Below are 24,437 nucleotides of genomic sequence, written 5' to 3'. Positions count from 1 at the left end.
ACCCTCCTTTGATTAGAGTGGATAACACAAATGGAAAAGGATTGTCGTCAAGTTGTCTAAGACAAGAGTTTGTGTATATAGTCTTATTTGATCTACATTTGTTGACCCTAACATGATATTCAATGGTATTAATATTAAACAAGCAATCAACTTCTAAGATTCCTACTTGATAAACAAACACGATATACTTATTTTCCTAACTTATAAAATAGGGTAAATTTATATGACACTAATGTACATTTTAAAACTCATGCTCTATTTGGTTTAAAGGAAGGATAAATTAATAGGAGGAATGGATGAGGCATCTCTAACAAATAAAAGGTGTATTTCACTTTTCGTTTGGTTGATTAAAATAGATAGTAGGTAATATTGATGATTCATCCCTCCTTACTTGGAGAAGATATTTAGTGAGCCGGACATGCATGTCATTGGTATGTCCGACCAATGAAAATTCGTTATAGAGTGAATTATTAAATGGTTTTGGTCCATTGACACTTGATGGATAATTTCAATTCAGACACTTGAATTGAGAAAATGGCCCTATAAAAGTATTTAAATATATTATAAAGAAATCTCAACATTAGTGTTATTCCACCAAGTATCAAATGAATCAAAACCATCTAATAATTTATCTAGGTATAAGGTGACATACCAATTCATTGGTATGCCCAACCAATTAAAATGCACCATTAAAGTTGGTTGAAAGCATTTTTTATGAGTATGCAGGACCAATCAACTTAAACAGTGCATGTGGATTGGTTTGACAGCCTCAAGGCTTGGTGTGCCTAGCGCACCCTATATATATATACTCGGTTAAATGGGTCCCAATACTTGGAAAAAACCTGCTCTAATGACGTGATATGCTCGGCTTACATATTCCCTTACTTCTTCATTCTCTTTCCTTCCCTCTTAGCAAACAATTATTGTCCATCGGCTCATATTCATATTATAATTGGTTTTTACTTTAGATTTATTTTTGTTAGGGGAGTATGGGGATTTTTTTTGTAATGCAAGTATTGAACCTAAGACAAGTATTGGCCACCAAGGAATATGGGAGCACATCGGTTATTATTGAGAGGTACGAATAGACTAATTACTAGTCGAATATGGGATGATTTGATTTGAATCCGAAAAGGAACATGGGTGAATTGTTTCAATTCAATAATATTATATATTAATGAATCCATGCCCAATTCAGCAAGACGTATAATTTTTGTTAAAAATATTAAATAAATAAAGTGTTAATTCCATAAAAATGGAGTTTTGTAGATAAAATGCCAAAAAGATAGAGTCAAACTTCAGTTTTTCAAATAAATGGAGTTTTATAAAAGGCTGACGTGGACATGGAAATTTGTTTCGAAATAACCCAACAATCCTTTCTCTCTCTTCACACGAATCGCCCCCTTTCTCAACGCCATTGGCCATTGGCCATTGGCAAAGCTCGAGAGCAAATAGCTTGGAACAGAGAGAAACCTCAATAACCCATAATTCATTTGCTGATTATTCTAGTATTGTGTATACTCGTCATGGTGGTTCATATTCGAGTTCATCAAGAAGAGTCTACTCTTGTCAATCTGTTCTTCCTTTGGCTTCGAATCAGATGAAAATATTGCAGTCTAGTCGATAGCTAATGCTCGAGAATCAACGTACATTCGTCGTTTTTTTTTTTTTTTTTTTGGAAAATACGAGGAACTTTTTTTCACGGAAATTGCTTGATTTTTAAGCAATTGAAGACCCAATCTTGTAGTATAAGCCACAAAGTCCAGATCTTATGATTCAGATAGAGATAGAGAGAGGGGCTTTTTTAAGTTCTTGTTCGTTTGTGTTTCTTTGCCATGAAAAAATAGAGCTTGGAGAAAGAAGAGATAATGAAGAATGAGGACTGAATAGTAATTAAACGGAATTTTTTTAGGTCGGCTTATGGGTAATAAAGAATGGGAATCAAGTTTGACCTGAGGTTTATATTTACGAATCTCAATCACTGGGATATAGAATACAAGGGATAATTAGTTATGTGTATATGTATGTAAGATGTCACTTTTTTTGGAGTATAGGAGAGGGAGAAAAGAAGTGAGATTGAGGGTTTTAGAGAGAGAGAAAGGGTAGTTGGGTCATTTCGTAATAAATTTTTATGTCCACGTCAGCCTTTCATAAAACTCCATTTATTTGGAAAACTCAAGTTTGACTCCATCTTTTTGGTCTTTTACCTACAAAACTCCATATTTTTTTGAATTATCCCATATTTTTAAATTTTTTTTTAATGATGTTTCTTTATAATGTTTTATTTATTTACGATGTTTATGTTTTTTTATGATGTTTTTTTTATTTTTTTTATTTTATGATTTTTATGGTTTTTTTAATGATTTTTATTTTATTTTATTTTATTTTAAATGATGGTTATGTTTTTTTAATGATTTTTTTTTTTTTTTGGTTAAGTTTTTTTAATGATTTTTTTTAATAATGTTTTTTTTTTTTTTTTGGTTTTTTCTATGATGTTTTTTTAATGATGTTTAAAAAAGATTAAGGAAAGAGAACATAAACATAAAAAAAAACATAAATATCATAAAAAACATAAACATCATAAAATGACAATCAACCCTCAATTCTGGAATAACATATACTCACTCTCTTTTCCAGATAAGTGGGTTTGGGCTAATCGTGTATGTGTAATTGTAAATTTGGGCTAATGTCGTAATCGTTTTGACACGGTTCACTCGTTAACTAAATGTATCAAATAAATATTATTTCGTGTTAAATTTTGACCCATTTATTAAACGGATTACTCGTGTTGTGTTAGACCCGTTAACACGAATTATTCGCCTCTCTCTGCCCATCAATTCACAAATCATTTCTGGCACATGTATTTCCTGATACATGTAGTTTTATTCACTCTTCATAAAATAATATTATATCATAATAAAAAATTATTCAAAAAAATGCTGACATGGACATGAAAATTTACTATAGATGTAAGGGCTTCTTGTTATTGCCTCTGCCTCGCCATTGACACAGACACAACCACAGCCGTAGAAGAGAAAAATCTACTACCAACGAGCAGGTCACTTCGGTGTTATCCATCTCCTCTAGGTTAAATTCAAAACTTATATGTCACCCTCGTACTTGATACATGTCTTCTGCTCTAACATTTGCTTGAGTGCAGAAATTTCACTACTGTCCTATTACTTAGATTGGGAGAATCATCTACAAATGATTCTCGAGCCTAGGAGGATTCTTTGGAGAAAAGTTCTACACATCACAAATATATAAGAACAATAGGTAAAAGTATGACAATATTATAAGACAAAAAAAAGGTAACTGCAACTATATACTAAAAAAGGGTTGAAATATCAATGAGAAATTGAGAGAAGTATATATATATATATTTTTTAAGTAAAAAATTGACTAGAAGTATGAATTTGGTAGGGGAACAACTATTCATCAGGCACGCCATTTATCTAATTAGAATTCTGCGGATGCCTAATTGCTTGTTTGAAAATGTAGTAATCCTATTTTATTATGAAAACTCATTACTATTGTGTGTCTACGTGCGGATTATTTGATGATTTCATTATAGCTTGTATCACTAATTTATTGCCTTTTTTTTATTCTTCCTATTTATGTTCATTTGGTCCTCTTTCTAAGGTTTTTTTTTTCATGTAATATGTAATGACAATTAGTAAAGTTAATAAGGGGTATTAGTATAATTTCACAACACTAGAATAGTAAATTTTTTTGACATGTGACCACTAAAATAGCATTTTTTTTTGAAATTATCCCAAAAAAAAAAAAATCATAAAAACACATCATAAAAAAATATATCATAAAAAAACATCATAAAAAAAAATACTATAATAAAAAAATCTTTAAAAAAAACCAGATTTACAATATTATACCCAGCTACTTATGGTAGAGGGAGGGAGAAAGAATTGAGGGTTGAGTTAGCCCAAAATCTACGATTACACATATACGAATAGCCCAAACGCACTTTATCAGTGAAGAGAGAGTGAGCATATGTTATTCCAGTTTGGTCGGTCGACCGACCATATTGCGCTAAAATAATAAAAGTTCACAATTAAGTTTTTCAATAAGGCAAGTGTAAGAATATGTACTTCTCCAATCAATTTGGAACGTAGTTTTAACAGTTATTGAATTTCAGAGAATGGCGGGCGTGTTTTGTTGCCATACAGTGGTATGTTGCTGATGATGATCATAATGCTCATATCTCTGTTTCCACTTTCCACAGAAAGATATTTTGGGGGTAAACCACAACATCAATCAGATCTGAATGCTTTCAGATCCCAGAGTTTCACCGTGAAATAAAAGCAGCGACAACCAAACAAAAAAAACCTTATCGATTGCCCTGTTCTCAGGGATCAAGCTAGAGATTGTGTTCTTGTTCTTTCTAATTAATGAATCAAATAAATTAGACAAAAGAAAAACAAAAACAAAAATAACACAAAAGCCATCGATCAGATAATTGTAGTCTGGAAATATTTTCCTGATCGACATCATATTTTCCGAATCGTTTATCCTCACATCGATGGCTCCAAAAGTTATTCCAGATAGAATTAAACTAAAAAAAAAAAAACTTTTAAAATATATCAATAAAATAAAATATAAATATAGAAGAACGAGAGAAGAGGCTCAGAAGGATCCATTGGTGTTTTATAATCACGAGGAATTTTCTCTCAGAAAATAGGTAGTTCTCAACATCACAGCCTCGCTTTTGAATTCCAAATACACTAAAAAAAAAAAACCTATCGGCCTCGCTAATCAATTCCAAATATATATAAAAAAGATTAAAAGAAAAAAAATATATATAAAACTAGAGAGAAAATCACAGTCAACAGAGATGTGCCATGAGCTTCTTCGTCGGTTGGGAGGCTTGGAAAAACTAGTGAGATCCTGATATATATATAGATAGAGATACCAAGGTAACTAGGGTTAGGGTTTACTACACGTTAGTCGGCGCCTTATATCATGGGAGTTACTGTATGACATTTGGCCCGAATGGCCCAGAGCATTTTTGTTTATATAATATATACTAGAGTATAAGGTTGCCAGGACAGCCGGGCCTGGCAACGGTTGGATCAGAGGGTTGGGCTTGGTTGGGTCCAAGTAAGGAGTTGGGCCACGGGTCTGGGGCGAAGCTTAGGTTTCGTGAGGCTGGTTTCACAGAGGAGCGATACCTGATGAGCCAATCTCCATCCAACGGACCATCTTTTTGTGTCCCAATTTTAAATACTTAATTAAAATACAGGCCCAACGCACATCTAGGTCCAGCCCAATTCTAGAAAATCTCTGATTTTCTTTTTCTTCTCAAGACAGTGAAGGGTTTAAGGCGAAAAGCAAGAGGGCTCTGTGCCTGAGAAATTATCGTGTCAGATTTCCAAATGTGGCAGAAGAACAATTTCGCGGTATAGTAGCGATCAAAATCTCGAGAGCTGTTCTTGATTCCGCCTTTACCCTCCATCTTGTCCCATTCAAGAATTTAATTATTTCTTTTTCCCTACAGTTTCTCAGCAAACAAACTGATTTTAAAATTTGATTATTCCCAAATTATATATCTCTCATGGTTGAATTTATATGAAATTTATTTGCAGGAGAATCAGGATTCTGATCAAAGCATATCTGGTAATGTTACATGTCATAATTTGAATTCTAGAAATATATATGTACTTTTTTCCCACATTGCTAACATTTAGAATGAATCTTAGATTGGTTAATTATTTTGAAAATTCAAATAAGATATTGAGTTTGAATCTCCTTCAAGTAGTGGAATTCAAAAGTTGAATATTGTTAGTAGTATTCATATTTATGTTTTTGTATTTTGATCTATCAGAAGAGGAAGATTGCTCTCCTGATTGGCCGGGAAATTGTATTTCCTTAGGTGGACCTGCAGAAAAGGTCAGTATTAATCACGTACCAAAAAGGTTTCCAGCCATGTTAAAATCTTACAAAAGTTATTACTATTTCTTCTACAATGTCGTAGAATCTATTAGTTTAACATACACATATATTTTGAATTTTAGAAATCAATCCAGAAAAATTTTATTTTAATTATTACATGTTGAAAATCATCTTATTTCTTTATCCTTTGTGTATTTACTTCTTTTTATTCGGTTGGATAGAAGAGAAGAGAATAAACTTATAATTGTCAGAAGGAAAGAGAAATTTTAAATTGTTTTTACCATTATATCCAATAGTATTTATAATATTGTAATTTATAGAGGATAGTACTATAATTTAAAACTTGTATAATTTAGGATATTATTTAATTTAAAACTTCTATAGTAGTCCACTTGTCTTCCCTCCTTTCTTCCGCCCATTTTTGGGGAGATGAAAATTTGTAAAGGAGGAAGCGTATTCTCCTTTCTTTCCTTTAAGGAACAAAATAAGTTTGTTCCTTCCTTCCTATTTTCTATCCACACATCTTCCTTCCTTCCTACCAAACACAACATTAAGTAGTAGAGAGTTTGGTTCTTTTCTTGTACTTAACACAAAGTGTATGTTGTGATAAGTCTTGGATTAAATTATTTAGTACACAATCACAAATCACTTGATGATGGACCTTGAGTTTTCTCTTTGATTGTAAAGAAGGCTATTTTCGTTAATGATGTTTATTGAAATCCAAATATGCATTGCTGTTATTATAGAATGCCATTGCCATGTCTAATTAATGATTTTGATTAAATCATCTTGGATCTCTTCTTATTGTGTTTATATTTTTGTTAGGGAGGACTACAAATTCAATCACAGCTTGAGATACTCAGAGGTATGCTCTTAATATGGTTGACTATATCTTCGTGGGTGGCCTTTTTTTTTTTTTTTTCCCCTTTTCCTATGAGATATATTCTACAAGCAATACAGTAAACTAATTACATACTATTATGGATGCAAGCACTCTTAGCTCTTTTCCAACGCATTAATCGTGATATTGGATCTTCAAGAAGTGTATCTCTACTTCTCTAGTGCAGATACTTGTGGTCATGGGAAAACAGGCTTCTTTATTGAAGACGAGGTTGAACTTCCTTTCTTCCACAATGAGGGTGACTTAGTTCGTTCTCCAAGGAGGGCATCTACATGCAAGTTGGATGGAGAAATTTTTTTTGATGAGGAGTTACACAATAAGGTTGGAAGTTGAAACATAGCTAATTGCAATGGAGATAATAAGATATTAGAGTGACATATTAATAGTGCTGCTCATGTTGCTTTCATCTCCTGACTTTTGCACAGTTTCATTTCCTTATTCAAAAACATTTGACACTGGCTATGGTTTTTGAGGTAAAGAAAAATGCCGTGCTTTCAACATTACCCAGTACTTCTGGGGCTAAAGATTTCCAGAAAGTCAATCCTCAGAGCTTTGGGAACGAAAGTCAAAATGAGGTATGCACATGGTCAACAGTAGCTAAAGAAGCCAAGGCTCTGGTTCATTTAAATGAGAATGCTGGGTGTTCCTCATCCCAGGCTTTCTCTTCCAAAACGAACTGGTTTTCTAAAGGTATTCTTTGTTGCTTTTAAGGATACTCAAAAGTCAAATCGCTGGATGCAATTTCCGCATTTATATGCATATTATCCAATGGGGCTTTTAGTTTGCCTTGAACCATGAGCAAAGCAAACTTTGTTAAGTATATTCACGTTAAATTACCTTTAAATTTGTGTATTTGATCAATCTGTGCCAACCATCTTGTTGCCTCTACGTTTCTATGGATTAATAGCTCCTGCTCAGTGCAGTTATTGAAATTTTGGATGTTATATTTTTAAGTTGTTAATGTATGCTTCAAGCCTTGTGAATTTAATGAATCTTTATTTCCTGAAACATTGCAGATCTCGGCACAATTCATTCAAACTAAACTACATATAGGTAAAGTAACATTAGATGGTGTAGTGAGTTAAGTATCATTGAGAAAATATTTTCATTGCTCGACTATCATGGTGGCAATGATTCGTGTTGGCTGGAAAACTCTTTGTCAATGGCTGCAGTACAAGTGTGTAGCAACACTCTCCTACAAGTTATGATTTGGGCAGCGGTGATGGGGTTTTCCGGGGAGCTGTTTGTCATTTCTTTCGGTGGCTGAAGGTTGGTGGAAAGATTGGGTTTAGCCGTTTAGGGATTTGTAAGAGGTGCAGGTAAAAGCCTAAAAAGGCGATTATTTTTTATTTAAATCAGGCAAGGAAAGAGAAAATTTGGGACCTAATCTGGGTGCTGTGAACAGTGATTTTGCGGTTCGATGTTATTTAGCTTGCTATGGTCAAAATCGAATGGTTCAGAGAGAAATGGATTAGACTTGCAAAAACCTAAATATCATGGCTTTCATTGACTAACAAATGTGCAGAAAATATAGAAAAGAAGAAGTAAAAAAAGTAAATCTACACCTAGATTCCAGTCATTTCTCGTAGTTTAGAATTCCATATACAAATTCAGAAAGCTTCAAAACTCTATAAATTTGTTTGAAGTAATCTCTATGAATATATTGAAAAGACACATAAAAATATAGGCTGTTAGAGTTTTCCTACTTTAAGAACTTTGACTTAAAATTATTTACTAGTTTTAATTTTTAAAATTTTTTGACTTAAAAATTAGCAACCAATTTTCATATTTTTTGTCATATTAAAATTTCTTTTTTCTTGAATTTTTATGGTCTACATCAACTCAAGAAAATGAAAGATGTGTTGCTGCTCCATATCCCTTCCAAAATTTCTTTGAACTAGTTGTTTCTTAATGCTTTGGAACTTGATGATGCAGCGGGCCGAGGGAAAGCCAAGCCAAAATTTTCATTTCGTTTCCAGTCACACAAGGGAGATTCTTGGCCTGTTGATAGCAAGGATGGGAATGACATGCCACACAAGCTTCTAGAAAATATTGATCACATAACAATGGAACATTCCGTTGCTGATCGTGTGGGAACTTTTCAGGGAAAAAAGATGGAACAGTTGAAGATTTATGCAGCACCAACTGAACTGGCAGTTGGTCATAATTATGCAGAGCATTCAATGGCTGAGCTTCTGGATGGCTATCAGGAAAGTAATGATTTGGTGCAGCGAAATTTTAAAATGGTTAGATTTCTACCTCAATTAACTCATTGCCATCGTTGTTGCCTTCATTTTATTCGACACCAAATTTGATTTGTTAATCGCTCCAGAATACTAAAACAAGAGGAAAAATGGTTCAGCTTGTTAAGAGAAGTATACCCCTGTTGGATTCAGGAAACATGGACGATAATAACCCCCCTGAGACTCTAGATAGTGGAACATCAAGTGATGAAGAGGTATCTCTTTGGTGTTATGGTTCTTTAACTGTGTCGTATTAACTTCATTTATCGTATTGGTTATAATTATTTCTTTTTCTTTTTTTCCTGGTTATAATTATTTCACTTATTCAGCTGTTAAACTCCTATCCAGGCTAATGTTCAAAATCTAAATCTTATTATCCCTGAATCGATTCGGAAGACTATTGCTGAACAATTTCATGAAGCTTTAGGTGCTGCTTCTATGCATGGTGAGGGTCCCCTCTTTGCATTGCCTAGGCAATTGGGGTGAGTGATTGGAATAGAGGTTGCCAGTTAATATTATACATAAGCTGTTACAAAAGAAAATTCAAATAAATTATAAACCATTTTTGCTCTAAATTCAAATAAACCATTTTTGCTCTAAATTTTGCAGTGTTGGATTATTTGGCAAGTTGCAGCGGGTAATGCATAGTGAAAAGGAAAGAGATATGGATTTCTTAAAGAGGTTACAGACAGGAGCTTTTGCAAATGGTGCGCCTTAGCATGTTTCCCTTTTATTTTTGTTCGAAGTGTACTTGGAATCATCAATCATGTATAGATGCAATCAACATATATAGACAAATTTGTGCAGGGAAATTGAAAATAGGTTGACTAACCACTTTCTACACATTTGTTTGCATCTATTGCTTGGGTTTGATTCTTATTTAGACCTCTCATTTTCAGATGAAGCAAGCTGTATTGATGTGAAAATTTTGTCAAGGAGTTTGGAAGCAAAGCTGACTGTCTGTTGTTGTTCTCTCAGCATAGACAAAAAGGTTGCATATATTTGACACAGCAAAATTTCAATAAATATGGACATAAACTAACTCTTGCAGCCATCAATTACATTTGTAGCATTACTGGTAGGAGAAACGTATGGTATTCTGCAAACTTCTGACTGGCTTTTGAAAATAGTTGCAACTTCAATAATTGAAAATGCATTTAAAGTTATGACTTGTTCTTTTGGAAAAGTTTTTGTTATTTGTGGTACGGTTTAATATTTTGTATTGTCATGGGAACACAATTGAGGGCTGCAGAAGTGTGGTTGGAGGTTAATTGAAGTCAAAATTGTAAACATCCCTCTCTATCTCTCTTTCTCTCTCTCTTTCTCACACACACACGCATGCGCACACGGGGAATTATAGACATGGCATAACTGTGGATGATATTGATTTGAAATTACCATTTGCATGAAACAGATTATATGCATCTCTACCTATGATTGTGGTTGAAGGATGATAAGATATGCCTGCTTGCTTATGCAGAGCTCTCATTGGGCAGGAAGACCCCTAATAACAAAGGAAAATGGGGAAAGAACTTTGACAATCATTTTTAGCTCAAAAGCATGCGGTGATGTTGAGCTTGAAGTTGGGAATTTGGTTCGTATTCACCCACCATGGTATGAACAGTACAATGGTATCCTTTTAACTTTATTTATCCGTATCTTATTTTGGAAAAATAAGTTTCTGTTAAAAGGAAGAATATGGAGAAATTATTCATCAAAAAAATAAAAAATAAAATGGAGAAATAGTGTCTTAGATATCTACTGCAGTTTCAAGTGGGTTTAATATCTCTATCAAAGTGTGCTTATTAGTAAGTTCTGATGTTTTTAGTGCTGCTGAATAATAATAATAAATATTAAACGGTGTGCATGTGGATCTTCCATACAGGAAAGAGGCAAGGGTGATGGGGAAAGATGAGACCATCATTTTATCCACATATTTCTCCCAGATTTGAACTCAATAAATTTGGCCTGAATTGTGGAGAGGTCAATTCAAGGTAAAATGTTAGCGTTGCTGTTCCTGTTGTTGTTGTTGTTGTTGGTTTGTTTCATTCTTATTATTTTTTAAATCAGCATGATGCATGGCTGTAATGCTGTGGCATATATACATTTAATGAATAGTCATAAATTTCAAATTGTCTTTTTTGAAAATGAGAGATCTCATAATTCATATGTTTCGTTATTATATAATCTGTAGATACTGTGATTCAACAAAGGAAACATTTTAATTTAAGATAATGGGCTCACTATTCCAAGTAGAGTAACCTGTGCTTCAATGATGCAAGTGTCGTCGACCAAGAAACCATGTTTTGGGTCATTTAGTTTAGCCAATGACATGTACTTTCGAGAACCCCAAACCAACCATGAAGCGCTAAAGTGATTATCATCTGCAATAGAAGCAGCAATGGTATATGTTAAAAATGTACTCTATATTTTCTAAAAACTACTACTACTTTTTCTTTTTCTTTTTTCCTCTTTATTTTTGTATTCTTTTAGGTTGTTCTAACCACAATAACAATAACTAGGTCCAGTACTAAATAGTAAATATCGAGTTATTAAAACTGGGAATGGTGACATGGTTTATGTTGAAGGCAGTGATGGGCAAAATGGAATATTGAAATTAACTGGATTTGAGATGGTAAAGAATTAATAGTGTATATTAACTGATATTGTGACTTTTGGGTTGAATGTGGAAATAGAATTATAAAGTAGTCAATAATTAGATAGTTGTGTCTAGGCTAAATTGACTTAATTATTTTCAAGGGTTAGATCATTACGAAAAATTATTGGCATATCTCTTACCTTTAAGTTCGAAGTGTTCCCCATTCATTTGGTTCACTGTGCGCAGATTGAATCTAACAAATAGTTTGGTATCGGGAGGAAGAGTTGAATTATCCAAAGTTAGAAATACTGAAATACTATTGCCTTTCCCTTCACCATTTCCCCGTGGGTAGAGCCGAATCCTCCTGCAACGTCATTGTTAAACTTGTAAACCTAAATTGTATATATTGCATGAAAAAGTGTCCTACTCCTGATGAATATACAAGTAGAAACTTAAGAAATACATATATGTATGTATGAATTCGTATACTTGTACCATTTATGATCTCCGACAACAAAGTCTTGAGACTCATAGCGTTCCATTGCTAAACTTGAAAAAGATTTCATCTTCCAGGTATGAGTATAGGTCACGGGTGCTTCCATCACTGACAAGCACTCCTCTTTCCGTGTTTGTTTCAGAACAAAAACCTCTACCCCAAATGCGCAACTGTCATTGACGAGGTATCCATTTGAAGGATCGGTAAAATTTTCAAGTTTCAAAAATTTGTATATGCCCCATTCGGTTTTCATTGCATGGAAACGCTTCAATTCTCCAACTGCATCTTAAGATAGTGTAAATGATTTTAAGTATTGAAATGTAGACATAGTTGATTGAATTGAGAGAAGAATTCAAACATAGAGAGGAATAGGAGAGAATAGATGTAAGCTTGGATACTTAAATGTGAAATATCCCAGAATACTTGAAGGATTAGGTACCATGTTATTTACTGTAGAACATTATTGCTACAAAATGAATTGTGGAAAGAGATGCTAACGGGTTAAAGACCTCCCAAATCAAAGTTTAGGTTTTGTTAGAACATGAATTGCCATGAAGTCTCAAACTATTAAAGATGTATCCATTTAGTGCTATTAAATGAAATATATATATATATATCTACCTGTTAAGCTAACATATTTGTCATGGAATTGATCATGTATGAAGAAATTGAAGATGACCTTGACCTCCCAACCGGCAGGTAGAGAACTTGTGTCCACCAAAGCCAGAGTGATGGAAATATGTCCTTCCCCATTTCTCTTCTTGTTTCCATTTGGATATATGGACAATTTCCTGCCCGCAACAATGTTGTTAGGGTGATTTTAAGATGAAATTGACAAAATTATCATATCTAGACACGGGGTATTTGGTTTTTGTGCAGAATTGAATAATTGGACTATATATGTAATATGTCCATTTTGAGATGATGTAAAGTGTCATAATTAAACATACCATTTGTAGTCCCCTGCTTCAAACTTGTCTGAAGTGTATTTCTCTATTGAAGCTTTTGAAAGTGATGAGAAGGACTGAATTTTGAATGAGTAGTGAGTAGGTGGAGCATCTCTTCCTGAAACCGTCGTAAAACAGAGATGGAGGACCACCCAATTAACAAATGCAGCTGTGAGGTTGTTAAATCTTAAAATTAATCTATACAAATAAAGTGGTCTGTCTGGAATTGGTGGTGTTGAATCGTTTAAAAGCACTTTTATTTTTTAAAAAATTGTTTTTAAATGTGCGTGCTTGTTAACTATTAAAATGTGTTTGTTGTTAGCCACTTGGGCTTCAAGAACATATTATACGTAAATCCATGTGTACATAATAAATAGGTATACGTGGATTTAATATGTATACATATTATATATATATATATATAGAGAGAGAGAGAGAGACCTGCGGATAGTGAACCCATGTTTATGCTAGTATATGATAAAGCTTGTTAGGAAAATCTGATCAGAAGTTGACATTTTATGAACGTTATGGATCTTGTTTATATAGGTCAAGAAATGGCATGACAAATGGGCAACCAAACCCAGGTGGAAGGATAAAGTATGAACTTACCTTCTGGAAAGAAAGAAGGAAAAAGAAGAGACAAGGTATCATTATCTTTTGGGGAAATTCATGTTTAATTTTTAAAAAGGTGTAAGATGAAAGGAGAAGACAAGGAAAGGAATCATACATTCTACAATGACCAAAGTGAAAAAAAAAAAATTAAGGAAGGGATCAATCAAGCGCACACGCGAACAATACATTTAAAATGCATTCACTATTTGACGGTGCCCAAATGGTATTAACTCTCAAGTAAACATGCTATACCATTTATTTATTACTTTTCAGAAAAATTATGCTCTTTTGACATTGTCCATGAGAGTAATATTAATTAATTCTTCATATTTATCAACCCTCTTGCGTGAAAGAACAACGACGAAGGTGCACGTATTTCTTCTTTCTGGAATTTGAAATCCACGTATGAGCAACTTGCATTAAATTTAGCTGTTTCCATATTAGAACGTTAAAATCTTCATTAGCTGACTTGAGGCATTGCTTTGTTGAATGTTTATTTTTCTATTGGTTTTTGGTATATATGTGTGTGTACGAGGGGGGCAAATTTATATAGAAAAAGTATAAATTTAAAAGTGTAAAATGCAATAACAAAAAATTTCAGTGGAGCATCCCACCATGCCTGTATATATTATATAGAGAGTTAGTGATCTCCATTGACTGGTCTCCATAGGTTTTTAATCAACTCCTCACTGCAAGTTGCAAAAATATTTGATTATGAAACAATCCATCTGGCGGTGCTGATTGATCTAACATGAAATGCATAAACATAAGGGCATACCATCAAAAGTAAACTCCTAATGTTTGACTTTTCAACAGAAGTTTCCTACCTCACCTCTAAAGTCAACTGTATCAGAGTCAACATCTCCTTCTCTTATAGATTTATACTAGTATATATAAATTCAAAACATACTGTAAATTGTCCCTCGTAGATAGCATAACAATGGAGCACAGATCATTGGAGATAACATTAATTTCAGCAAAAGGCCTCAAAGATGTCAGCCACTTCTCCGAGATGGACGTCTATGTTGTTGTCAAGATCGACTGCGATCCTCGTCACGAGCAGAGAACTCCCGTTGACAAAGGCGGCGGGACCAGTCCCTCCTGGAATCACACCATGAAGTTCAGCATTGACGAAGCTGTGGTTCAAACAAACCGTCAGAATCTTGTGTTTCAACTCCGATGTGACCGGAGTCTCCTTGGTGACAAAGACATTGGAGTAGTCCACGTGCCGATCAAGGAGCTCCTCGACAGTGCCGGAAACTGTGAAGCCTCCACATCGGTCACATATCCGGTTAGGAAAAACTCTGGCAAGGCCAAAGGGAAACTGAAGTTCTGTTACAAGTTTGGTCAAACATATAAAGTTGACTACCCTCATGCACATGCATATAAAATTGGAATTAATTCTAGCTACCCTCCTCCGCCAGTAGTGGCGGCGCCATATCCACCAATGGTTGTGCCAACAACTTATCCACCTCGAGGAGAGTATGGGTGTCTTGCATATGGTCCGTCTACCTTTGTGGCAGGACCATATCCACCCCCGGTGGCAGAATCTTACCCACCACCTCCATCAGCGGGATACCCTCAACCTGCATCCGTGGTGGTAGAATCTTACCCACCACCGCCGGCGGGATACCCTAAACCTGCATCCGTGGTGTTAGAATCTTACCCACCACCGCCGGCAGGATACCCTCAACCTGCATCCGTGGTGTTAGAATCTTACCTACCACCGCCGGCAGGATACCCCCAACCTGTACCCTTGGTGTCGGAATATTACCCACCACCCCCAGCGGGATACCCTGAACCTGCTGCTGTTGGAGGGGGATATGGGTATTTTGCACCTGGATACCCACCACCACCAGATGGATATCCTACAGTGGGGCCGGGATATGGGTATCAATCACCAATGCAGCAGCAACCGAAGAAGAATGAGTTTGGGTCGGGTTTGGGAGCGTTGGTGGGAGGAGTAATTGGTGGTTTGTTGGTCGGAGATATGGTGTCTGGTGGTGGTTTTGATGCTGGGTTTGATGCTGGGTTTGATAATGATTGTTAGATCTTCTGCTTCTAACTTATATTTGTCAAATTATTATAATAATATTGAATGTTTGCTTAATTTTTATCCTCATTTGCATGTTTGAGTTTAAGAAGAATTTATTTGTTCTTCAATTTAATTTGTGCCACCAAAAATCTCCATATGGTGAAAAAAGGGTGCACTACCATTCGGAAAAAAGGAAGAAGGGTATAGTGGTATTCTAGTTAATAAAATTTACATAAGATATGGAGAAAAAAAGTTAATTATTAATTAATGCTAGTTTTTTTCTTCCTTTCTTTTTTAGTAAATTGAAATTTTACACCCACCTGACAAATTAAAATAATACATTGACCAAACACACACACACACAAAAAAAAAAAAAAAAGAAAAAGAAAAAAGAATGTGGTTTTCTTATGAATTTGATATGTTTTACTATTATGAAATACATTTTTAAATAAAAAATTTATTCTCAAGCATATTCATTATTTTAGATGTTTATTCCCTACATGACATAACACGTGCAAGCACGTACCCGATTGTGCATCAATCATACTCAGTATCTATAAAGTTGTTATCAATCACCATTTCCAAACTTTATAGTTCCTATATACTATATAAAGAGAATTTTCTATACCTGGTCAAAGGTGTGATAATTACTGCTGATGTCCAATATACTAAGAAGGGTCATGCAAAGTTCATTAATGATCGGATCACAAGAAGTTTGCTTGACGATCAGATGAGATAATTTCTTAAAATCGTGCGAATTTCGAGTGTAGGATGAAAATTTCAACAATCCACTTGGCAAAGTGACCGCAAAGGAAAAACTGAACATGAGGCCAAAATTCAATTCTAAATTGTCAACACCAGATCTGCGCCAATGCCCTAGTATTTTTATAAGGTATTTTCAAAAAAGAACAACATACATCCTCTCTCTCTCTCTGTCTCTGTCTCACTCTCTCTCTCTCACACACACACGCACACAATGGGGATAACGCTATATGGAAATTCATGTTCACCATGTACTATGAATCTTATGGTATTACTCACAGAAAAAGAGGTAGAATACGAGATGGTGACTGTGGATTACTTATCCAATGAACACAAAAAGCCTCCTTATAGTGACATGAATGTAAATGCACCATATATTATATTTGTCATCTTCTTTTAAATTTTCATATATATATATATATATATATTTGGTTTATATTTTTCACCTTAACATATTTTAATTACCTCTATGCAGCCCTTCGGCCAGATCCCAATATTTCAAGACGGTGATCTCGTTCTTTTCGGTAAGCTTTGGCTCCCTCTATTTTTATTTCCTCATCTAAAAATAACTTATTTTTAAGAAATTAATCCTACGTTTTATTTTTTTATTATTTTGGAAGTTGAAATTAATCCTAAGTTCCTAACCTAGAATCTGTGAAATGCAAAACTAGTGAATAAAATAGGTGCCCAAAATCAGGGATAGGTTCACAAAGCTACCTATCACATACTAAAAGCTGACTCAGATGTACTGGTGTGCTATCTTCAAAAGCTCACAAACAAACATACATGTATGATGTGTACACACACACACACACACACACACACACACGTGTATGGATGTATATACAATCCAATCACACCCACAATCTGATAATGGTGAAACTAAAAGTAAATTAATTATACTATATATTGTTTGTTGTTCATGATAGAATCTAGAGCAATCGCGGCATATATAGCTGAAAAGTACAGGGATAAGGGCACTCCTCTGTTAGGGAATACTGTTGAGGAAGCTGCAATGGTTAGGGTATGGGTGGATGTGGGAGCCAACCATTTCGAGCCCGCAGCCAATCCCATCATTTTGGAGCAAACATCAAACTGGGACTATGGGACTGAACTAAATCAAGCAGTCGTCGATGAAAACGTGAAGAAGCTGGAAAAGGTGTATGATGCATATGAGATTCAGCTATCGAAAACCAAGTACCTTGCTGGAGATTTCTTTAGCTTGGCCGATTTGCTCCATATTAATCCAATAGATAAACTGACCTATACTTCGGCTGGCTCCTTACTGGACGATCGTCCACATCTGAAGGCATGGTGGGATGATATTTGTAGTAGGCCTAGTTACTAGGAGATTATCAGCAGCAATCACTTTTCAGTCTTCGCTATGAATCATCATCATAGTACTACTTGTACTACTGCCAAGGTTTCTATGTCTCTCTCTCTGTACTAGAATAACTTGACAATTATGCAGGGATAGTTGTCATTGTGTTCTAAAGATTTTGTTGTTCTAAATTTGGTGAAACCTGATTAAGTTTATGCTAGCCTATTTCTTAATAAATGTTGTGAAAGTTCATATTATGTACGGATGATAAATTGTTCCAGATTAAGTATATGCATCTTACCTTCAAGCCATGAACAAACATTTACCGATCATACCTTTAGTGTTCCAAGTGAATGTCATTCAATTGAGTTTACAAAGCTTGAGGCCAGGCTGTCTAGAATTCAAATTATTCAATGGTCCAATTCATTTTTCTGCTTCACTTATTTCAACATGGGAAACAAAATTAATTCATCATCATATACTGAACTAGCAATCAGACTAGACTTCATTATCAGATTTCCTTCTGCTATTATTTTGTCTATCTTTTAAAATCAATGGGCTCAAGGAGAGTTGACAAACTGAAATTTTATTTTATTTTATTTAAAAAAAAAAAAAAGAAGAAGCCATAATCGCATAATGAAATATTCTATTCATCTTTCACTCAATCACAGCCGTTCATTCAGGAAAGTCTTATCCATCTAAATACTTCAACAAGTAAGGCATGCTAAAAAGTATGATGAGACATGTCAAAGATAAACTATTATGATAGAGAAGTATAAATTATGAACCTCAAAAATGGAAATAAATCCTATATGAAGAGGAGAAAATAAATCCTGTCCCTACATATTTGTGCTTATATTTTATAAAATTATGAACCTCAAAAATGGAAGCTGCTTTTATATCAGCCTTTTAAAAGACATGACGAATATTCCATAACTGCAGAGAACTGGTAGGTGACTCAAAACAATTCAGGATATACAGCTGTAAGTATCAGCCATTCAACTTGTTAGGTGGACTGGGCAGTCAATAACTTACGCAAATCTACCTCAAACCAGAATTTTTTCTCATAATAAGTACTAGTTAGCTTCCTCACTTGACTCACTCTCTCTCTCAAACCAGAATTATTTTTCATAATAACTAGTTAGCTTCCTCAGTTCCTCTCTCTTTCTCTCTCTCTAAAACAGGCAGGCATGGCTGTTTGTAAACTCTATGGATCAATTGGTTCTCTGGCCACAATGCGAGCCCTGGCTTCCCTATTTGAGCACGAGCTTGAGATTGAGTTCATACCCATCGATCTCAAGACCGAGCAGAACAAAGAGGAAGGCTTCCTTTCTTTAAGCGTAACCCTTTGACCTTAGGCTTGCTTCTTCCTATATTTGAATCCAGATATCAAACTTTAAGAATTCATTCGATATTAGACAAACTTAGTTTTGCTTCAAAATTTTATTTTATTTTATTTTTTTATTTTGCAAAATGTCTAAAGCTAAAAAGCATGAAAATTTTGGATGTTGTCTGTGTACTGACTTATTTGTTCTCCTATTCTTGCTTCTAGCCCTTTGGTCAGGTTCCAGTTTTTCAGGACGGGGAATTGACAATATTTGGTAAGGGTATAGGAAAAATAGGTCCCATGCTTTGAATGTTGTGGACAGTCTCGACTGCATGACCGTCCAACCTAGACGAGAAGGGTCTCATAGGATTTATGTGAGGCCAACATTTTATGGACGAGATTGGAACAGTCGTAACTGTCCATAGCTAGCGCGCACACATATATAAAATGTTTGTATGTATGCATATATGTATGTATATCATATGCATTGTATATTGAAATCAAGCTTCAAAACAGTTTACATTTGTAAATCATATGTCATGATCACAATCTAATATACTTCCAATGATAGAATCAAGGGCCATCATGAGGTGCATATCACACATTTATCCAAATTCTGGGAAAGAACAAATATACATGGCGCCAAAGATGCAAGGGATAGTGGCAACATGGATTGACGTTGAGGATCACCAATTCGATCCTCCAGCTTCGAAGCTGATCAGCGAACTCATTGAGAAGCCAAAAAATGGCTTGCCAACAAATGAAGCTGCAGTTGCAGAGGAGGAAGCTAAGCTGACTAGAGTGTTGGATGTGTATGAAGAGAGGCTCACCCGTACCAAGTACTTGGGAGGTGATAAATTTACCTCCGCCGATCTTACTCATCTCCCAAACTTGTACTACCTGATGGCAACACCAATGAGACGGCTTTTTGACAAACGGGTGCACGTCAGCGCGTGGTGTAACGACATTATGTCACGACCAGCTTGGTCAAAGGTGGTGGATATGGTCGAGAAAGCTAAGGTCTAGGACAACTGGGCTCAAGTTGAGCAATGGAGTGTTAGGCCTACTGGCCACCTTGCCTTCTGAATCTGGGTTACAGTGTCATGTTCAGTACTTTACTGTGACTAATAGTTCTGTAAATTGACAAGACGGCGAACAAAAATGAAAAAATAATTGGTGCATGTCTTAGCTCAATGTGCATGGGTTGCTTTCCTACATTTAACACATTATTTATCATATGATTTACCAAAAGAAGAAAAGAATACTGTGTGGCCACCAATAAGCAAATATGATCTGGAACTAGAGATAGTGGGTAATACCCCCATTTATTTTTGGTACCTGTCCTCATATACCAAGCACGAAGTTATAATGTGAAATATAATCCCAAGTTCCCAACTAAATGGTTTCAGGAAATTTAGATTTGGAGTCTAATCCCTAGTTGGTGCTGTCTAGAGTAAGGTGATATTAGTATTATTTTAGTTCAAATGGAGAAGGTGTGACATGAGGAGAAATGTGAACCCTGGTATGGAGATTGGAGGTCCAAGATGTCTCACAGATTTCCAGATATCATACATGAATACAAGTAAACAAGTTAAAAGTCACTAAACTAAATGCATGAAGTTAGTGTAATATCCATAAAACAATTTGTTAACTGAAGGTTAAGGATGGTGGTGGACATACCAAAAAAAAATCTGTTCTGTCAACAGACTCATTTGATATCATCTAGAGACTCCAGAGTGCTTATTCCTTATATTTCAACTAAAACGCTAAATCTATCACAACTAAAAAAATTAGTGGAAGAGCTGGTGAAGAAAATCATTTCTGAAAGGTCAGATGCTTCTCGCAGGGAAAAAAAGAAAACATTTATCCACCAATTTGTTAATATTATTTCTCGACTATTGCACAAAAATAAAACTTCATCACTAGATAATAGACTTGTTGCAAACAAACCAATAGAATTCGAGATAAGGAGGTGATGGTTTCACCTTTTAGACTCGTAGTTTTCAGGCCTCACATGCAATTCCTCTGGCAACCTTCATACCTTGCGCTGGAGAGAGAATTAAACTGCCAAGCAAGGACAAAACATTTAGAGAGAGGTCCCAAAATCAACAAACATTTTAACTCAGAAGTATATTTATAATTTTTTAATATTGTTGAAAGTTTATTAATAGTCACAAATTCTGTCAAGACATTCTACTGCATCGTTATGTCATATAACTCTAATAGCAATTCCTTAATGTCCCACCTCATAATCGAAAAAGGGTAAAAAGAGGGGTATGTAATAAAACCAGTAAATTTAGATGTCTTGAACTGATATTGAAGTTCAATCAAACAAGGAATATTTTAAAGAAATTAATTAACTAGTTATTTTGCACACAGTCAAATGTAAAAATCATTTTTGACGAGGAATTTCTTTTACCTATAAAGATGCTCGATATGCTGATACTTGACGAATGTTGAAATAGAACAGCCCAACAACGTGCAACACACAATGCCCTTAATTTACAATGGACCCTTCAGTTTCTCTCCTTCAGGCAGTGAAAAGGACAGCTTGGCAGCCATTGATATAAGGCCTTGCATGTTGATTCGAATGATAAGATCATTCTCGATGCAATACTTGTGCTCAATGATCAAAGAAAAGACACATCAACCAAAGGGTTCAAAATTGAAATTCGCTCCCATGGTACAATCAATGAGGCCTTCATACTCTTCACTGAGTTTGTTATGCCCATTGAACAAATCAGGTACCTGTATTGAGCAAATGTCGTTTTTCTTTCTTTATGTGCTAATACAAGGGGACTTACTGTACTAATAACTCATAGAAATGTCCTGGGGTCCACGTTCTACTGAACTGCACCCCAAGTCCTTCTTAAGTCCCCTCTCTTTCATCAATCCCCTAACTTTTTCCACATCCTTCCACCTTTCCATCTCTGCATACAGATTAGACAGCAAAACATAGTAACCACTATTTTCTGGGGCCAACTGTATGAGTTTCCAAGCTGCAAATTCACTCAATTCTAAGTCCCCGTGAGCTCTACAACCAGCTAACAATGCTCCCCACATAGCTGTTGTAGGTTCAAAAGGAATTTCCTTTATGCATTTGAAAGCGTCCTCGAGACACCCTGCTCGTGCCAAGAGGTCAATCATACAAGTGTAGTGTTTGACTCCTGGTGAAAATCCATACTTCCCTTCAATCAGAGAACAAAAAATTTGTCTCCCCGTTTGTACCATGCCTGAGTAGCTGCAAGCACAAAGTACATTGATCAAAGTGAATTCATTTGGCTCAATTCCTTCTTGCTCCATTCTTAAAAACCACTGAAGCGCCTCCTCCCCACTTTCAGCCAAAGCTAGCCCTTTAAGCAGGGCATTCCACGTAAAGACATTCTTTTTCTTCATGCTAAGGAAAACACCATACCCCTCTTTAGTTCTCCCAAATTTTCCATACATATCTATCAAAGAAGTTCCCAAGATCACATCCATTTCCCATCCACTCCTCCTTATGAAGTCATGTATCCAGAGACCCATGTCAATGGCCCCAACACTGGAGCACGCGGATAATGCATTGACCATTGTCACTTGATTAGGCACTACACCCGCATATTGCATCTGCATAAAAGCAATCAATGCATCATCAAACTTCCTAGCTTCGCGGTAGCCCGTAATCATAACAGTCCACGACACAACATCTCTTTGAGGCATTTCATCAAACACTTGTCGACACAAGTCCATATTGCCACCTGCGGCATACACATTCAATAGTGAATTCTGGACATAAATATCATTAAAATGACCCAGTTTTATGATCTGGGTATGAATGCATTGCCCTTGTTTAAGATCGCGAAGATCAGATAAAGACTTGAGAATGAAAGGAAAAGTGTAGTTATTTGGAAGAATGGAGTTCCTATTCATGTGATTGTATATAGATATAGATTTGAGAGGGAAGTGTTTGTGAGAGAGAGCTCTGATAAGGTTGTTGCAAATGAATACATGAGGTCTTTGGAGTTGGGTGTAAAAGAGATGGGCAGAGTCTAAAAGACCTAAAGATTGACAGGCAGTGATGAAGTGGTGGGCAATGGTGGTGTCTGAGTGGAGGGTTTGGAGGATGAGTTGAGCTTGGATTTGGTGGATGTGAGCTGGGGAAGTGCAATTGTCTAAGAGATGGATAATTCTGTTTGTTGTGTGGTTGATGTTTGGCAATGGTGGTCTCATTGGTGGGCAGTGAGTGACTGTTTAGGTTAATGCTTCTTTTAATTTGATCAAATCAAAATGGTCATTTTCTTCTGACTCATATAAATTTAATATAAGATATTTTGAACTGATTATTATTATTATTAATAGTATTATTATTATTATTATTATTATTATTATTATTATTATTATTTTTACAGTAAATACTAAAATTATTTTAATATGAGTGATATACCTTTTTTTTTTTTCTTTTTCATTTTTTCCTTAGTTAATATGAATCATATTTACTCTTTTCCATGTTGTAATGATTTAAAGGATAGCTCATCAATTAGGGTAAATTGATTTTAACTAGCCGGAGGAGATCTCATTCTAATATAAAATTATATTTTAGTATAAAAGTGAACTTCTATTGGTAAAATACCTCTCAACCTAACGAATATACTAATTTTATTCTCCATGATCTCTTTATTTAGTACTAACAATTAGCTTTCCTTCCTTCACCATTCAACACTGATCTTCTAAAGCTTAACATAGATCACTACATTACATTAATTTTTTTATGGTAGAGATTGGGCATTCTCTAACATGTCTGATATTTAAACTTTTATGGAGAAATCAAAAGAATAAATTTGAATTAAAATGTTAGATTGAACATCTAATTTTTTAAAGAATATACATGGAATATCTCGTTTAAACATGTAAAATTAATTTAAATGTCTCGTTTTGATCTTCCCGTCTACATTATTATTTGTATTTAGAGTAAAGTGAAAATAATAATAATAATAATAATAATACAAATATATCCTTAAAACTAACATTAATGTTGCTTAATATTTTTTATAAGGTATTTGAATATTTCAGTCTTTAGTTTAACAATATGTCCTTATCTACTCTATTTGAAAAATGTAAATTCCTTCTGTTTAACTCAGGTCTAGTTTGGTACACATGAATGAAGTCGGGATTGGAATGAAAGTAATAATATGTCATTCTCATTTTATTATTTAGTTACAAATATGAAATGATGTATGAATAAAATGATAATCACCATTCTAAGTGATGGTTATAAAAGACAACGACAGTGGAAGTGGAAGTGCCG

At 34.9% G+C, this 24,437-nt stretch overlaps 5 protein-coding genes and 2 non-coding genes across 24 annotated transcripts; 3 read left to right on the top strand and 4 right to left on the bottom strand.

Annotated features, from left to right (window-relative positions):
• Nucleotides 1-4,463: 4,463 nt before the first annotated feature.
• On the bottom strand, nucleotides 4,464-4,543 carry LOC132272278 (small nucleolar RNA Z155). The gene has a single exon (XR_009470021.1). It is a non-coding gene; the product is annotated as a small nucleolar RNA Z155 (small nucleolar RNA).
• Nucleotides 4,544-4,638: 95 nt separating this feature from the next.
• On the bottom strand, nucleotides 4,639-4,724 carry LOC132272272 (small nucleolar RNA R41). The gene has a single exon (XR_009470016.1). It is a non-coding gene; the product is annotated as a small nucleolar RNA R41 (small nucleolar RNA).
• Nucleotides 4,725-5,340: 616 nt separating this feature from the next.
• Nucleotides 5,341-15,830, top strand: LOC132268855 (protein SRC2 homolog). 15 transcript variants are annotated; one of them, XR_009469379.1, is made up of 15 exons: nucleotides 5,341-5,417; nucleotides 5,604-5,634; nucleotides 5,843-5,907; nucleotides 6,736-6,775; nucleotides 6,978-7,132; nucleotides 7,237-7,501; nucleotides 8,747-9,057; nucleotides 9,144-9,269; nucleotides 9,403-9,536; nucleotides 9,664-9,761; nucleotides 9,954-10,045; nucleotides 10,535-10,668; nucleotides 10,940-11,048; nucleotides 12,292-12,333; nucleotides 12,815-12,947. XR_009469379.1 is itself a non-coding variant. In XM_059769719.1 (14 exons), the coding sequence occupies exons 1-13, from the start codon at nucleotides 5,394-5,396 to the stop codon at nucleotides 11,004-11,006; spliced, it is 1,542 nt and encodes a 513-aa protein (XP_059625702.1). In that variant the 5' UTR covers nucleotides 5,341-5,393; the 3' UTR covers nucleotides 11,007-11,048; nucleotides 13,643-13,865. The 15 variants fall into 15 exon arrangements, 11 of the variants coding, with proteins under 11 accessions (XP_059625702.1, XP_059625703.1, XP_059625704.1 ...); XR_009469381.1 differs by lacking the exons at nucleotides 12,292-12,333; nucleotides 12,815-12,947 and adding an exon at nucleotides 13,643-13,865 and having other exon boundaries at nucleotides 10,535-10,685; XR_009469382.1 differs by lacking the exon at nucleotides 12,292-12,333 and having other exon boundaries at nucleotides 10,535-10,685; nucleotides 12,815-12,943.
• LOC132268857 (MATH domain and coiled-coil domain-containing protein At3g58210-like) lies at nucleotides 11,210-13,598 on the bottom strand. Of its 2 annotated transcripts, none has more exons than XM_059769732.1 (6): nucleotides 13,538-13,598; nucleotides 13,100-13,214; nucleotides 12,771-12,940; nucleotides 12,149-12,434; nucleotides 11,854-12,017; nucleotides 11,210-11,438 (listed from the first exon to the last, which is right to left on the bottom strand). In XM_059769732.1, the coding sequence occupies exons 1-6, from the start codon at nucleotides 13,554-13,556 to the stop codon at nucleotides 11,281-11,283; spliced, it is 912 nt and encodes a 303-aa protein (XP_059625715.1). In that variant the 5' UTR covers nucleotides 13,557-13,598; the 3' UTR covers nucleotides 11,210-11,280. The 2 variants fall into 2 exon arrangements, with proteins under 2 accessions (XP_059625715.1, XP_059625716.1); XM_059769733.1 differs by having other exon boundaries at nucleotides 12,149-12,428.
• LOC132268856 (pentatricopeptide repeat-containing protein At5g66520-like) lies at nucleotides 14,722-23,625 on the bottom strand. 3 transcript variants are annotated; one of them, XM_059769731.1, is made up of 3 exons: nucleotides 21,573-23,625; nucleotides 21,139-21,217; nucleotides 14,722-14,844 (listed from the first exon to the last, which is right to left on the bottom strand). In XM_059769731.1, the coding sequence occupies exon 1, from the start codon at nucleotides 23,360-23,362 to the stop codon at nucleotides 21,962-21,964; it is 1,401 nt and encodes a 466-aa protein (XP_059625714.1). In that variant the 5' UTR covers nucleotides 23,363-23,625; the 3' UTR covers nucleotides 14,722-14,844; nucleotides 21,139-21,217; nucleotides 21,573-21,961. The 3 variants fall into 3 exon arrangements, with proteins under 3 accessions (XP_059625714.1, XP_059625713.1, XP_059625712.1); XM_059769730.1 differs by lacking the exon at nucleotides 14,722-14,844 and adding an exon at nucleotides 14,949-15,012; XM_059769729.1 differs by lacking the exon at nucleotides 14,722-14,844 and having other exon boundaries at nucleotides 20,407-21,217.
• On the top strand, nucleotides 16,705-18,089 carry LOC132268861 (glutathione S-transferase F13-like). Its single transcript, XM_059769736.1, has 3 exons — nucleotides 16,705-16,866; nucleotides 16,981-17,029; nucleotides 17,435-18,089. Exons 1-3 carry the CDS (start codon nucleotides 16,720-16,722, stop codon nucleotides 17,851-17,853), a joined length of 615 nt encoding a protein of 204 aa, XP_059625719.1. The 5' UTR covers nucleotides 16,705-16,719; the 3' UTR covers nucleotides 17,854-18,089.
• LOC132268860 (glutathione S-transferase PARB-like) lies at nucleotides 18,200-20,334 on the top strand. The gene is made up of 3 exons (XM_059769735.1): nucleotides 18,200-19,166; nucleotides 19,379-19,427; nucleotides 19,725-20,334. Exons 1-3 carry the CDS (start codon nucleotides 19,017-19,019, stop codon nucleotides 20,177-20,179), a joined length of 654 nt encoding a protein of 217 aa, XP_059625718.1. The 5' UTR covers nucleotides 18,200-19,016; the 3' UTR covers nucleotides 20,180-20,334.
• Nucleotides 23,626-24,437: the final 812 nt, after the last annotated feature.

Source organism: Cornus florida, unplaced genomic scaffold (genome assembly GCF_030987335.1).
Source record: "Cornus florida cultivar Cherokee Brave unplaced genomic scaffold, ASM3098733v1 CherokeeBrave_3.0.0_Hap2_Chr08, whole genome shotgun sequence".
In the NCBI taxonomy this organism is placed as follows: Eukaryota; Viridiplantae; Streptophyta; class Magnoliopsida; order Cornales; family Cornaceae; genus Cornus; species Cornus florida.
This window is presented reverse-complemented; position numbering and strand designations above follow the sequence as displayed.

What these genes read in the sequence shown, in the direction of transcription:
- LOC132268855 (XM_059769719.1), top strand. Translation starts at nt 5,394, where the DNA reads ATGTGGCAGAAGAACAATTTCGCG. An exon ending in GCATTGCCTAGGCAATTGGG is followed by an intron (nt 9,537 to 9,663) that starts GTGAGTGATTGG and finishes TAAATTTTGCAG; the next exon opens with TGTTGGATTATTTGGCAAGT. An exon ending in GACAGGAGCTTTTGCAAATG is followed by an intron (nt 9,762 to 9,953) that starts GTGCGCCTTAGC and finishes TCTCATTTTCAG; the next exon opens with ATGAAGCAAGCTGTATTGAT.
- LOC132268857 (XM_059769732.1), bottom strand. An exon ending in CAAATATGTTAGCTTAACAG is followed by an intron (nt 12,435 to 12,770) that starts GTAGATATATAT and finishes CACTATCTTAAG; the next exon opens with ATGCAGTTGGAGAATTGAAG. An exon ending in GTTGTCGGAGATCATAAATG is followed by an intron (nt 12,018 to 12,148) that starts GTACAAGTATAC and finishes ATGACGTTGCAG; the next exon opens with GAGGATTCGGCTCTACCCAC.
- LOC132268861 (XM_059769736.1), top strand. Translation starts at nt 16,720, where the DNA reads ATGGGGATAACGCTATATGGAAATTCATGTTCACCATGTACTATGAAT. An exon ending in CTCCTTATAGTGACATGAAT is followed by an intron (nt 16,867 to 16,980) that starts GTAAATGCACCA and finishes ACCTCTATGCAG; the next exon opens with CCCTTCGGCCAGATCCCAAT. An exon ending in CGGTGATCTCGTTCTTTTCG is followed by an intron (nt 17,030 to 17,434) that starts GTAAGCTTTGGC and finishes TGTTCATGATAG; the next exon opens with AATCTAGAGCAATCGCGGCA.
- LOC132268860 (XM_059769735.1), top strand. Translation starts at nt 19,017, where the DNA reads ATGGCTGTTTGTAAACTCTATGGATCAATTGGTTCTCTGGCCACAATG. An exon ending in AAGGCTTCCTTTCTTTAAGC is followed by an intron (nt 19,167 to 19,378) that starts GTAACCCTTTGA and finishes TCTTGCTTCTAG; the next exon opens with CCCTTTGGTCAGGTTCCAGT. An exon ending in CGGGGAATTGACAATATTTG is followed by an intron (nt 19,428 to 19,724) that starts GTAAGGGTATAG and finishes TTCCAATGATAG; the next exon opens with AATCAAGGGCCATCATGAGG.
- LOC132268856 (XM_059769731.1), bottom strand. Translation starts at nt 23,362, where the DNA reads ATGAGACCACCATTGCCAAACATCAACCACACAACAAACAGAATTATC.